Source organism: Dreissena polymorpha, chromosome 15, assembly GCF_020536995.1.
Source record: "Dreissena polymorpha isolate Duluth1 chromosome 15, UMN_Dpol_1.0, whole genome shotgun sequence".
NCBI lineage: Eukaryota > Metazoa > Mollusca > Bivalvia > Myida > Dreissenidae > Dreissena > Dreissena polymorpha.
In genome coordinates, this window is record NC_068369.1 from 4,694,406 (window position 1) to 4,709,513 (window position 15,108).

General features: G+C 36.2%; 1 protein-coding gene and 1 long non-coding RNA gene across 2 annotated transcripts; one reads left to right on the plus strand and one right to left on the minus strand.

The window, feature by feature from the left end:
• Nucleotides 1-1,123: 1,123 nt before the first annotated feature.
• On the minus strand, nucleotides 1,124-14,497 carry LOC127859884 (hemagglutinin/amebocyte aggregation factor-like). Its single transcript, XM_052397473.1, has 5 exons — nucleotides 14,396-14,497; nucleotides 7,435-7,693; nucleotides 7,054-7,185; nucleotides 4,939-5,062; nucleotides 1,124-1,401 (listed from the first exon to the last, which is right to left on the minus strand). Exons 2-5 carry the CDS (start codon nucleotides 7,682-7,684, stop codon nucleotides 1,356-1,358), a joined length of 552 nt encoding a protein of 183 aa, XP_052253433.1. The 5' UTR covers nucleotides 7,685-7,693; nucleotides 14,396-14,497; the 3' UTR covers nucleotides 1,124-1,355.
• On the plus strand, nucleotides 2,077-3,611 carry LOC127859888 (uncharacterized). The gene is made up of 2 exons (XR_008039514.1): nucleotides 2,077-2,450; nucleotides 2,596-3,611. It is a non-coding gene; the product is annotated as an uncharacterized LOC127859888 (long non-coding RNA).
• Nucleotides 14,498-15,108: the final 611 nt, after the last annotated feature.

The window sequence follows — 15,108 nt, forward strand, 5'->3', positions numbered from 1 at the left end:
AAGTTTGAAGACTCTAGGTACAAGCATACCAAAGTTATAACATGAAATAAGAACTTTAACATTTTTACATTCAAGGTCACAGTGACCTTGACCTTCAAATGAATGACCTTGAAATGTCCAGTGGTTACTTACTAGTTCTGGCCAACCTTCATGTCAAGTTTCAAGACTCTAGGTCCAAGCATACCAAAGTTATAACAACTTTAACATTTTTACATTCAAGGTCACAGTGACCTTGACCTTCAAATGAATGACCTTGAAATGTCCAGTGGTTACTTACTAGTTCTGGCCAACCTTCATGTCAAGTTTCAAGACTCTAGGTCCAAGCATACCAAAGTTATAACAACTTTAACATTTTTATATTGAAGGTCACAGTGACCTTCACCTTCAAATGAATGACCTTGAAATGACCAGTGGTCATCTGTTAATCCTGGCCAACCTTCATGTCAAGTTTGAAGACTCTAGGTCCAAGCATACCAAAGTTATACCATGAAATAAGAACTTTAACATTTTTACATTCAAGGTCACAGTGACCTTGACCTTCAAATGAATGACCTTGAAATGACCAGTGGTTACTAACTAGTTATGGCCAACCTTCATGTCAAGTTTCAAGACTCTAGGTCCAAGCATACCAAAGTTATAACAACTTTAACATTTTTTATATTGAAGGTCACAGTGACCTTGACCTTCAAATGAATGACCTTGAAATGACCAGTGGTCATCTGTTAATCCTGGCCAACCTTCATGTCAAGTTTGAAGACTCTAGGTCCAAGCATACCAAAGTTATACCATGAAATAAGAACTTTAACATTTTCGAGCACGCCGCCACCCCCGCCCGCCTGCCCCCCCGCCCGCCTGCCCCCCCGCCCGCCCGACAACATCAATCTATAAGCCGAGATTTTTTCGAAAAAAATCCGGCTAAAAAGGGCACATAATTCTGTCAAAATGCATGCCAGAGTTATCTTACTTTGCCTGCCCAGTCCCCTCATGATAGTAAGTAAGTGTACCAAGTTTGAATGCAATAGCATTGATACTTTCTGAGAAAAGTGGACCTAAACGCAAAACTTAACCGGACGCCAAGGTGATGACAATAGCTCATAATTTTTTTTCAAAAAATAGATGAGCTAAAAACATATTTATTGCTGGAAAATACATACATACATTACAAAAGAACTGCACATAATATTTGCCACTGGACAAGACGCTAATACGCCTGCCAATTATTACGTGAATTGTCTTAAAATATTTTTTCTTTTTCGTCTTTCTTATTCTTATGCAGCCAATTCCAATGTTTGATTTAAACAAAAGAAATCCAACGTAGTAGCAGCAATAGTTGAGGATTTGGTATATGGGAACACTTATTTTACCCCAGCTCTGCAAATCCTATATTTGAAACGTCTGTCCCTGAAAAAATGGTGAAACGAAGTATTTATACAAGCAAGCATTTTAATTTAAACATACAAACCACGCCCATATACCAGAGGACCATTGGCCCTAGGATACTCGTATGAGACCTGAAGAAACTGAACTGTTCTGAGCTGCGTTCGTGATATTTCCTATTTATTTTAGAACTTGACCGAGATCATCATACAGACAAACTTTGTGAGTAAGATGTTCTCGAAAACAGCGTTTCATTATAGCCATATAAGGACACCACCCTGGTGTTATGTATTTCAAGGACCTGAACCATGTTCCAACATTGCTGAGATATTTTTAGAACGAATGTTATGGGCAAGTTTCATGACAAAAAGCAACACATTTGATTTTTATATCTTTCTCGGTTTGTCACTGGAAAACTGCGCAACCCCTTTTGCCATTGCCACTTTTTGTTCACCAGAGCGGCAGAATTTCGGAACTCAGTTGAAATATCTGTATGCCAAATGTTGAGAAATTTTTATGATGAATGGCCTCTTTAGGGTTTAAACGTTGTAACTATTGACGTATAAGGAAAACTGCACCAACCACTGATGGCCATGTTTTTCAGCGGACAGAAACCATTTGCAAACTCTGTTGCGATATCATAAATCTCGTATTCTGAGCAAGAATCATTAAGTTTCGAAAAAAAAATTGCCTTTTACTTTTTATACGCCCGTCTATGACGGGACGTATTATGGTATACCCCGCGTCCGTCTGTCCGTCCGTCCGTCTGTCCGTCCGTATGTCTGTTAATGTCGTACGCTACGTCAAATATCCTTTGACAGATTTTCTTCAAATTTTAACACAATCTTAATATTGATAAACCCTGATCCCCTTTCGTTTTTGACGGAATTCTGAATTGTCGTTCCAGAGTTATGGGACTTTGTTCGTCAAAATTTCGTGATTTCATTGAATGTCCTACTGTAGCTATATAAAAATGTTAAAGTTGTTATAACTTTGGTATGCTTGGACCTAGAGTCTTGAAACTTGACATGAAGGTTGGCCAGAACTAGTAAGTAACCACTGGACATTTCAAGGTCATTCATTTGAAGGTCAAGGTCACTGTGACCTTGAATGTAAAAATGTTAAAGTTGTTATAACTTTGGTATGCTTGGACCTAGAGTCTTGAAACTTGACATGAAGGTTGGCCAGAACTAGTAAGTAACCCCTGGACATTTCAAGGTCATTCATTTGAAGGTCAAGGTCACTGTGACCTTGAATGTAAAAATGTTAAAGTTCTTATTTCATGTTATAACTTTGGTATGCTTGTACCTAGAGTCTTCAAACTTGAAATAAAGATTGGCCAGTACTAGAAGATGACCACTGGTCATTTCAATGTCATTCATTTGAAGGTCAAGGTCACTGTGACCTTAAATGTTAAAATGTTAAAATTGTTATAACTTTGGTATGCTTGGACATAGAGTCTTCAAACTTGACATGAAGGTTTGCAAGCACACTTAGATGACCACTGGTCATTTCAAGGTCATTCATTCTAAGGTCAAGGTCACACAAGGTCACTGTGACCTTAAATGTTAAAATGTTAAAATTGTTATAACTTTGGTATGCTTGGACATAGAGTCTTCAAACTTGACATGAAGGTTTGCAAGCACACTTAGATGACCACTGGTCATTTCAAGGTCATTCATTCTAAGGTCAAGGTCACTGTGACCTTAAATGTTATTGTTGTTCATGTATCCTACCGTAGCTCAAATATCCCCCGATGGATTTTTTATACGCCCGTCTATGACGGGACGTATTATGGTATACCCCGCGTCCGTCTGTCCGTCCGTCCGTCCGTCCGTCCGTCCGTCTGTTAATGTCGTACGCTACGTCAAATATCCTTTGACAGATTTTCTTCAAATTTTAACACAATCTTAATATTGATAAACCCTGATCCCCTTTCGTTTTTGACGGAATTCTGAATTGTCGTTCCAGAGTTATGGGACTTTGTTCGTCAAAATTTCGTGATTTCATTGAATGTCCTACTGTAGCTCAAATATCCTTCGATGGATTTTTTTCAAATTTCAACACAATCTTAATATTGATAAACCCTGATCCCCTTTCGTTTTTGACGGAATTCTGAATTGTCGTTCCAGAGTTATGGGACTTTGTTCGTCAAAATTTCGTGATTTCCATGCTCATGTACTTATAAAATAAACCATGTATTCAAATACAAATAAACTGAAGTAAAAAAATGATTCAAAGGGTTATTTATTACCTTACTACTTCATTGGCGAACGACGGGCGTATCATGCGCTCATGGCGCAGCTTTTATTCTAAAGGGTTTTCATAAGGTTTCAAAAAACAAAATGTGGAAAACTTCTCCGTTGCTAGTGATAATGATTTTCAAAAGACTGGAACCATTTTTAATTCGACTGGGTATCATTTGAAAACATGTTCTGATAAGGTTTCATGATAGTTTGACAAAATTGTGACTGGAATAATATGTATACTGTCAAAGAAATATAGGGAACACTTCCCGTCCCCAAGGCAACCATGATTTTCAACGGACTTTAACCTTGATTAATTGCGAACTCGTAGATATCATTCATACACATGGTCTGCTCAAGTTTCATGAACATTATGCTAAACCTACGATGGACGACGGATCATAACTAAACACAGACAGGTCATTATTAGCACGTTGTGCTCAGATGAGCTAATAAAAAGGACCAGTCACATAAAATCATACACATAACATTCGGAATTCAAATTGTATGTGATGTTATTTATAGAAACAACATGCACACAGATGTGTCTTTGTGCATAATTACATATCGACTTCTATACGTAAATAGTGTAGTTTAGATCCGTATTACAACCATTTACCAATAGATACCCGAATAGACGTAATTCAGGATAAGTCAGATTCAGGAGCAACCAAATAATCGGGGGTAAAAACAAGGCTGACCGTTCCATAATCTTTATGCAATAACACACCGTATCAACAAGAATTATCTGCTTGAAAGTACAATTCTTGCATAAAATGGATCATGATTTGTAGCAATTAATCAGATATTTGTTTTGTCAAATACGTGGCGTTCCAGAGTACTATTTTCGACCAACTAGTAACAGGCAGGTCAACCAATCAATAAGTCCCTATCAGATTGGTTAAATGCACTGTTATTTTTAATTAGCCAGTTTCCGAAAAAACCTGACTTTATGCAGGTGCGTAAAGTGTCGTCCCAGATCAGCCTGAGCGAACTGTACACGCCTTCCGCTTAGAATAGAATTTCTTTCAGAAGAGACTTCGTAGCAACAAATAAGCTGGAAGCGTCTCTGACAACACTTTACGCACATGCATTAAACCCGGTTTTACCAGAGCGCAGATTAAGTTCTTACTTAATGAATAGACAAGGCACAAGTGTGAAAACGTATCGCCGCGTAAGATTCATTGTACGTTGTATTCCAGTGGTAAATACAGATCAAATAATCCAGTCAATTAACTAAAAACCATAGAACTCACAACGTCTGAAAAAGCGGATCCATGCTAATTAACTGTCAATTAGATGAGTAGTTACTTACTCGGGGCCATTATCATGCTCCGAATAAACGCCTGTCATTATGAAGCCATCGGGCACACGGTAGTTCTGGATACGATCGAAGTCATTGGTCCACCCTGTCTGCTTGCAGTGGAAAGGGCTGTAACCTGTAGTCAAGATCAACAAGAGCTTGTCACAGTAGTGCCAAATCTCCGCCGATATGTGTTTGCAAGCCTCGCCGTTTAGTATTTTAAGCCTCACCTGATATATTACAAAACGATGGGACAGTTAACCCGTTATTCTTTATATATCTCAAGAACATTTACCCGACACTTGTGAACTCCCTTAGCATTCATTATACGTTTGAATCGTTTACTATAGTTGCATTCGGTTTTGTTCATGCCCGTTTTGCACGATTTTCATGAGACCGTAACAGCATACTCGATCGATTTAAATCGCTTCCAGTACGGAAATTAATATGATCATCGTAAAGTTATTTTCATATATGAAATGCATAAATGTCAGTGCAAGATTAATATTGGCGAGCTATAAATGCCAAATAAACAAAACCTTGTTCGTGAACTTAAATATAACAATTGTATCTACTAATGTGGTTTTACTGTGCTGCGTGATGGAAAACACTCAAACGTTTGCTGTTTCGCGCGTTCAAGCGTTTTACTCAATAATGTCATGGAATTTCCTGAACTATTTTGAAAACTTAGTTGTCCCCAAATTGTGGCAAAATATTTCCTTTTTTTGCATTTTTTCCATAGAAAACAAGTCACAGCCGTGGAAGCATTTAAAATAACCTGTTCATACATTAATATTTCAGCCTAGACACGATTGACGGACGCATTTCCGTACGTTTACAGACTAACAAGTGAATTGCTTAAAGTGGCCTTTTCACAGATTTTGGCATATTTTGAAGTTTGTCATTAAATGCTTTATATTGATAAATGTAAACATTGGATCTTAAATGCTCCAGTAAAAAAATAAAATAAAAAAAAGGAAAAAAAAGTAGCCGGTACCAGTGCTCGAACCAGTGAGCCCCGGAGTCCTGGAGTTAGTCCGAAGTAAAAACGCATTAGCCCTCTCGGTTATTCCGCCGGATATACACTATGAAAGTATTTTATACCTTATATAAGCAATCTTCGTAGTTTCGTAAATTTAAACGAAGCAGAACTCTCCAAATTATTCAATCGTTTCGCATTGCAATGCTTTATAATTTTTAAAGATCCCTTTAAATATAGATGGACAATATCGAACCGGTTCTCGTGAATTCAATTGGAATACATTTTGCGGATGAATTGTTTCCAATATTTGCATTCGGTTTTGTTCGTTCGCGATTTTAATGAAACCATAACAGTATACTTATTAAGCTACGAATCAATTCATTAATAAAGATTCCACTGCGGAAATGAATTAATTTTTCGTCTCGTTACTTTTAATGTATTTGTGCATAAAAGTCATTGTCAGCTGAATACTGGCAAGCAATACCTCGCACTTAGTTCGACATGAACCTATACAATATATCAATACAATTAATATTGAAGTTTTAATTTATATTTATTCACAATTGATATACCATATGGGCATGTGACAAAACATGCATACACAAAACATGGCTGTCAACGAAATTGAAATACTGGAAACCCATACGGGTTTGATCTGGGTCTATTTTGGTGAAATATAATCAGTTATGTCAATAAGATCAAAGACGCGGAAGTTTTATTCTGCGCAAATCTTAGCTGTGCCACACCCATCTCAATAACGGGGTTTGCGCAAGTTGTGGTCACTTATTTCTTATTGTTTGATACTTTTGATAATGCATGTATAGATGAAACACAGACAAACTATTTGATGATGAATTAAAAACATAAGGTAACTGGCCAAACGCAATATCATACATATTTCAAATATGCATACGCACGTTCTTCGAACAGACCTGTTTAAGTGGTTTGCCAGTTACAGCTATTTCACTCTATTATCTACGGTATTGTGAACACATAACATCAATCGATCACCATGTCCACGGGGAATACTTCGATCAATAAATTTCTAAAAATAACACATTAAACCAAAGTGATAGTATGCATCCGTTGACTGTTGAGGAAAAAACGAAATACATAATTTTAAACATTATTTTAAACATATTTACCAGGCATGCTGCAGCAGTAGAAACTCCATCTCCTGTCTTCGGTCCAATTGTCATGAACACTTTGCATTCCGTTTATGTACCCATCTCCTGGGCACTGGAAGTTCACAACTCCATCCCAGTCGTTGACATATCCTGTCAAAAAAGAAGTTGTGCCGAAGTGACATACCTCCGTCTAGAAAGAATAATGTCGTAATGTAAGAAAGTTGTAACAGTAATGTTATTGAATACTCGATTATAAAAAGGGAAAAAAACTAAAACAGTAATGTTAACGTGTAATGCAAAATTGCACGCCGATAACTAACTTTAATTGGGTGCAATGCATGTTAGTTTGACTGAGGTGTTGAAAGGAGTCAAGGTAATTCGTCGCGCTTCTTTGCAAACCTGAATCTTCACAGGATGCATCCTGATCTCCTCTTCCACCAGAAATGATGTTTCGGCAATTCAATTTGAACCGTCTATCCTCAGCGCCATTATGGTGTACGCTGACTACGGTTGAAATGAACTGATTACGGAATGGACATTTGAAGTCAAGCTTCTCGTCAAAGTTGTTGTCCCAATCCTCCAAATCCAAATAACACGAGCTCCGTTGGACGACGAATGTACAGATGACCAGTCCTGTGAGTAAATGCATGGCTCGGCTCTAGAAGAATTAAACAATAATTAATAATACATACTGCTTTATACATTGTTCGCAGCCTATTGCAATGGAAACAGGAAATACATAAAAGGGAACGAAAAAGGATTGTCAGAGCTTACAGTGTTTGTAAAATGTACAACAAATGGACCGTTACATTTTGTGTCCGAGGGATTGGTGACTCTCAAATTATAAAATTACGTGCAAGTTATAAAAACTTCCGTACAATATTAAATAAAATGCTCACAAATAATACAGACGCAATTTTGCAAATCAGTATGGACTAAGCTACGCTAGGAACAATAACCCGTGACTGCCTGTGTGGATAACTGCAGTAAAATTAAGCAGACGACACATGCTCAAAGGTCTGCTCTAAGCACCGCATCTGCCTGCTCTCACTGGTACACTACATAGTGTGTATTTAACAGCTTGTAAGATAACGTTGGCCAGTTTGGTGTTTATCATTGAAATCTGTACATATTGGCCGTTTCAGGGAAAACGGGGCTTAATGCATGTCAAATAAGATTATCCTGTGCACACCGATTAGCTGTATCAATGATTTGAAAATAAACCATATTGACCTGTGTTTTAAGACACTCTTTATAAATTTGTATGGGTTTTGGTCATTTCAAACTTGCAATATCAAGAGCTGTAACATAAATTTAAAAAAAAAACTGAGTTTGAGTTACGTCTAAGATTATACAACAGCGAACAAATTCAGTGCCTTCAGCGCTTTGATTCGTTTATATTGCACAATGCCTGACAACTACATATAGCAGTTGCGGGGCGTTTTAAAGGCCATTTAACCTAAATTTTATACCCGATGTATCGGAATCGTAGACGCTACATACACCGATAAGTATCAATAAAGTTAACCAAAGTTTAGATTCTGTTACCATAAACGGTCCAAAATAGACCCAGACCTGGCCGAAAAACACCCGATTCTAGCTCGGTACGTTCCGATGTCCACCATGATTATAGCATGGAAGTGTAAACTGCAGCGCTGTGTTTAATATACGGATTTTCTAAATCATTTTGCTGAGCCATTTTGGCATAAATTAAAGTTATTATATTAAAATAATTATCTTCCTCAACATGTACCAATTGTACTCAGTGATAATATTTCTGTGTGTATATCATAGCAATACAAATTCATTAATTTAAAATAATTATTTTCCTCAACATGAACAAATTGTACTCAATGAGAATATTTCTTTGTGTATAACAAAGTGCCTCAAATTCATTTAATTGGCTCCAACTTCTTATATAGATTTTATTCTTTGACCTAAATATTCTTTTTTCCCGGTAATCTCAACATTGCTCTGCAAATTTTAGCCAAGGCAACTGCCTCGGCGTGCCTCAGCGTGGCTACGATGCTGCATAGTATAAAGTAACGAGAAACAACCACACGGAAATAAGGAGTATATCAACCTGTATTTATAGTTTTTTATACACATCATTCTAATAAAAATGTATGTGTTATTATATTTGAAATCAACATGTTTGTGTTTGAACTTCCCCTCATCTTAAACGCTATGACTATTGACCGCTTTTTAAAACACTAAAATAAGACTCTGTCCGACTTAAATCTTAATTTCCGTGAAGTATCGTTTTCCTTGGAATAAAAAATGCATTAAAAAGAACTGACTGAACATTCTTATCTGGGACGACCCTTTATATTCCAACTTAAAACTGCTTAGTTCATGGAATTACATGCTTCAACAATTCCATTAGTCTGTAAATACCATTTTATGTCGAGGTTAACTTAGCATTAACCATTACATTATTCATCATTTAACCTGTTAATGGAGTTACATATACAGGGTGAAGGATCGCGTGATTTTTTGGGTTTCACAAAGGAATGTTAATAGATGTAAACACATCGGTAAATGGTATAGCTGTAAAATTCGATGCATCGAAAAACCGGTTCAACGCCGCCGATTCGATTTCGATACCAATACGGCCTATTTCGATCCGATTCACTGTAATCCCGATTGATCCGCGTTTAAAACCTTTCTTTCCAAATCCGTCGTCTAAACTTTTTTGTCATTTGTAATACATCTTGTGATTGGTCAATTGCCCATATGGCGTCCAATGAATGAATGCATAACATGTTGAGCATTACATCAGCCGGTAAAATGGCTTCAACCACGCACCTTCAAAATTGAAATAAAATAAGCAATACGTCGCAGAACATTTTGAGCAGGAAACGTCTGGTGATACCAGGATTTTGCCCGGCGACTTTACAGACGTTGTTTATATACTTACATGTTTTCTTTTTCTGTTAAAACACATGTGATACACTGTGCATTTTATGTTATATAAGAATAACTCAACAGAAAGTTTTGTTCAATAAATGTGTTACTTATAAAACAATGTTGCGTTTTTAAATTTTCAAATTTAATCACTTTACATGTACAACATAATAAGTTAATAACACATACCAAACTTATTAATTCATGTCCTGGACAAACCAAACATGAAATAGTTTGCAAAATAAGCAGCAAATAGTTTAATTTGAATCTAATCGAAAATAATCGAATCTGACCATTTGGTATCGAAATCGAATCGAATAATGGGTGAAGCGTTACAGCTCTAGTAAATGGTGCTTTTTTCAAATAACTTTTAACACATTTTGTTCTTAAGGATTTCAGCTAGTGCATAAAATACAGTTTTTATGCGGCTTATACTAATGTGAAACAAGAGCACCGCCTTGCGGGTGCAGACCGCTCATATATTCTCTTTAAAAGGTGAAGGGACTCTCATTTTCAATCACAAAGGAGGGAGGGGCGGAGTGAAGAGGTGTGAATAGTGTAAGGGTGTGGAATTTATTACATTATCTTCCAAAAAATGGGAAAAAACGCAAAAAAAAATAATCGGGGGAGGGGGGGTGGGGGTGGGGGGGGGGGGGGAGTGGGGGGGATTTTTGGGTTCGATGGTTGGACGGTATTTCAAACATAAAATAATAAAAATAAATATGTGTTTTTTAACCGTTTCAAAGAAAAAATAAATTGGGGGGGGGGGGGGGTGGGGGTGGGGTGGGGGGGGGGGGGTAAAGTGTGAGGGTGAGTGGTGGTAATTTGTAAGATGATCTTTAAAAAAAAAATTAGGGGGGGGATTCGGGCGGGTGGAGGTGGGTGGGGGGATTCTTGGGGTGCGATGGTTGGACGGTATTTCAAACATAAAATAATAAAATAAATTTGTGTTTTTTTAACCGTTTCAAAAAAAAATTGGGGGGGGGGGGGCGTTGGGGTGGGGGGGGGGGTGGTATAGTGTGAGGGTGTGGTGGTCATTTGTGAGATGATCTTAAAGAAAAAAAAAGGGGGAGGGGGGGGGGGAGGGCACAGGGGATGGTTTGGGTGGAGTCTATTGCGGTATGTAAGGTAAGAGTAGTTTTGTCAAAGTATCAATCAAATCTAATCATAAATAAAGAAGTTATGGCAATTTTAGCAAAATTTAATAATTTGACCTTTAGAGTCAAGGTCATTCAAAGGTCAAGGTAAAATTCAACTTGCCAGGTACAGTAACCTCATGATAGCATGAAAGTATTTGAAGTTTGAAAGCAATAGCCTTGATACTTAAGAAGTAAAGTGGATCGAAACACAATTTAACCATATATTCAAAGTTACTAAGTAAAAAAAAGGGCCATAATCCCGTAAAAATGACAACCAGAGTTATGCAACTTGTCCTTTTACTGTACCCTTATGATAGTTTGCGAGTGTTCCAGGTATGAAAGCAACATCTATGATACTTTAGGGGTTAAGTTGACCAAAACACAAAACTTAACCAAATTTTCAATTTTCTAAGTATAAAAAGGGCACATAATTCTGTCAAAATGCCAGTCAGAGTTACATTACTTTGCATGCACAGTCCCCTTATGATATAACTAAGTGTTGCAAGTATGAAAGCAATAGCTTTGATACTGTAGGAATAAAGTGGACCTAAACACAAAACTTAACCAAATTTTCAATTTTCTAAGTATAAAAAGGGCACATAATTCTGTCAAAATGCACGCCAGAGTTAAACTTTGCCTACCCAGTCCCCTCATGATAGAAAGTAAGTGTACCAAGTTTGAATGCCATAGCATTTATACTTTCTGAGAAAAGTGGACCTAAACGCAAAACTTAACCAAAACTTTCAATTTTCTAAGTATAAAAAGGGCACATAATTCTGTCAAAATGCACGCCAGAGTTATCTAACTTTGCCTGCCCAGTCCCCTCATGATAGTAAGTGTACCAAGTTTGAATGCAATAGCATTGATACTTTCTGAGAAAAATGGACCTAAACGCAAAACTTAACCGGACGCCGACGCCAACGCCGACGCCGACGCCAAGGTGATGACAATAGCTCAATTTTTTTTTCAAAAAATGGATGAGCTAAAAAAGAAACTTTTTAATCATCCTGTGCTCTTTTCCAAAAGTTCGACCAGCCGTCATACACGCAAAGTAAAATGTTGCCACCGATTTCAATTGTATTCAATAATGTATTTCAAAAACTTCAGATCTCGCCACAAACTGAAAGAACAACTAGTTTATGCACTAAAAGAGTTTTGCAAACATATTTCAATAACTGGAGATATATGGAAAAATAAGGTTATTTGTGGGGTGTTTTCATTCTTACCACCCCTTGCGTATACCCCCTGTTATCCCCGATGATCATGCACCCTGATGTAGGTCTTTCAAGTAATAGGATGCATTACCAATGCGGTGTCCACACATTTACCGACGGCATGAAGGCATTTAGACAATCGCTAATTAAATGAATATTGATATATATTTTTAGTACGTAAGAGTATTTTACTTAAAGGACCCTGTGATTGTTCCTGATAAATAATTAAGGTTCATGGGGGGATAAAATTCATTAAAACTTCGCTTTGGTTTTTCTTCGTTGAATGTGGTACAATATGGTCAAACTATATATCATTTTAAAGCTAAAGACGGATAGAATAACATAAACACATTTTTGACATTCAATATTTGTGTGCTTTATTCGTATTTTGGTTCAAAACCAATACTTTTTTACACTAATTTACAAAATCTCAATCTAAAGTTAGGAATGATATGCACTACCTTAAGTTGAATAAATACAAAGCTATATACATATACAAGGTCAAGTTAGCAACATTTCACAGAAAATTATTGTCATAAAACAACAAATGAGTTTTTATTCAACTGCCTTTTTTGGATAAATATCCTAAACATAGTTCTAAAAATAACTAAAACGTAACTACTTTTTAACAATCCAGGTATGGTGGATAATAAGAGTCAATTATATTTCAAAGGCTTAACAATTTTGTTATTTACCTCTCAACCAAATTGCAAATTTTAAACCGTCTCAAATTGAAATAGATTGCAGACGACATATAAAATTGTAAAGGAATATAAAGAAATTGGCAAAACGATTGATTTTATATTTCGATTCCTTCTACCCATTTGAAAGCGTGGCCATCGCTGTGATCCGTAGAAAAACATGCAAAACAAATCGGTCGAAACCACGTGCAGTGGTGAGAAAACCGGGTATGTGTATACACATACCTGAGATAACACATGCTTATTTTGACAGTTTGGTGGCAACTTGTAAAACAACTATTAACATTAATCAGCAAGAGATCGCACTAAATAACAGAAATGACCGCGTAGAGATATCATCACTTACCCTATTTGAAATAGTTTCCAGCTGAAAATTGTCCCCCACACGTCTTTTTAGTTAATTTGTATTGTTTTTCTGGAGCCGAAGTGCATCTCACAGAATATCCAACCAACTTCCGTTGTTTTCACTTTCGTTATTAAAAACTCCGTTTAAAAGAATTATTACTACTTTTAGATTGTTAAAGCGATGTATTATTATATATTATCAATAGAATAGTATACCGTGATGAATTGAACGGAGTAATCTAGATCTTTCTGTCAGTCTGTAAGCGTACTATTTTATGCGCAATAATAAAGTATATGTGATTCGACAACGATTGTAAACATTGGTGAAATGCTTCTTACATAGTTATTCTTTTGAGTGTTTATGAGGTCTGATCGTGCAGTTTGCAAACATCAACGGAAAGATTACAATCCAATGCATTTGTCATCGTCAACCGTATGGAATGTCAATTAGGCGATGAGTGAGTTTATAGCATGTTTCTTTCTATTTTATTAATTTAAAAATGGCTGCCCCCATGGTGATGAAATGACATGTGTTCGAGTTTTGATATTTCTAGATATGCAAACTTTTTTTACTATTTAAGCGTAACTTGCCCTCGTCAATGTCGATATCATTCACTAGTTATATAATTTTCCGCCGAAATACGTGGAATAAACATGATTCAGATTTTTGAAAACAATGTATATTTTAGTGTTAAAATCTCTTTGTATTTTGATTGATTTTGTGGATGTTATGATACGTTGATGTACAAAATTGGTAGCAGTTTGAAGGAAAAACATCCATTAAAGCATATATGTATACATTATCAATGTGGCACTCTTCCTTTAGTCAAATTTGATGTTAAATGCTAGGGGTCCCACATTTTTGAAAATGAAGCCTCTACATGAACCTTAAGCTACCATTTCACACGGCCACAAATCTGTATGACACATACACACATATAACACATATTGAACCTTAAATTACTAGAATTTGAACACGAACTGAAATTTAAAGCATCGATACTTACTATATTAGTATTTTCTAAAATATAATATATACAATTTCAAATCCTACCTTCGTAGCGACTGCGTATTGCACTGCTCAACATACGACTGACGATTGGATTGGTGCACGAGTTGCCCATGCCTTTATATTATCAACTACGATAACCGAGGCCCGAGTTTGGGTGACATTTTTATTTTTTTTATTTTTTTTAGTATAAGTAGTAGTAGTAGTAGTAGTGGTAGTGGTAGTGGTAGTGGTAGTTGTAGCGGTAATGGTAGTGGTAGTAGTAGTAATAGTAGTATTTGTTGTTGTTATTGTGGTTGTAGTAGTAGTAGCAGCAGCAGCAGCAGCAGCAGCAGTAGAAGTAGAAGTAGTAGTAGTAGTAGCAGTAGTAGTAGTAGTAGTCATATTATTATTATTAGTATTATTATTATTATTATTATTATTATAATTATTATCATTATTATTATTATTGTTGTTGATATTATTTATATATATTTTTAAATGAACAATAATTATAATATATATATTTCATATGAACACGAAATTTATTGTATTAAGTACAAACAAACTCTTCATTTAAAGTAAAAAAACGTTCATACACATTTAAGAAAAAACTTAAAATGTGAAGAAAACAATCCAATATTGCAAATGTCTAAATTGATTGCCAACGTATGCATGGACATTGACGGGCCTCATTTTCCTCCAAATGCATAAGAAACACCATTTTCCCCCAAAGACATGAGAAACACCATTTTCCTCCAAATACATGAGAACCACGA

Bases quoted from the DNA above. Each gene is read 5' to 3' on its own strand.
- LOC127859884 (XM_052397473.1), bottom strand. From the start codon at position 7,684: ATGCATTTACTCACAGGACTGGTCATCTGTACATTCGTCGTCCAACGG. The intron at 7,186-7,434 runs GTTTGCAAAGAA...CTTTTTTGACAG, and splicing joins TGCATCCTGTGAAGATTCAG to GATATGTCAACGACTGGGAT. The intron at 5,063-7,053 runs GTAAATATGTTT...TCTTGACTACAG, and splicing joins CTACTGCTGCAGCATGCCTG to GTTACAGCCCTTTCCACTGC.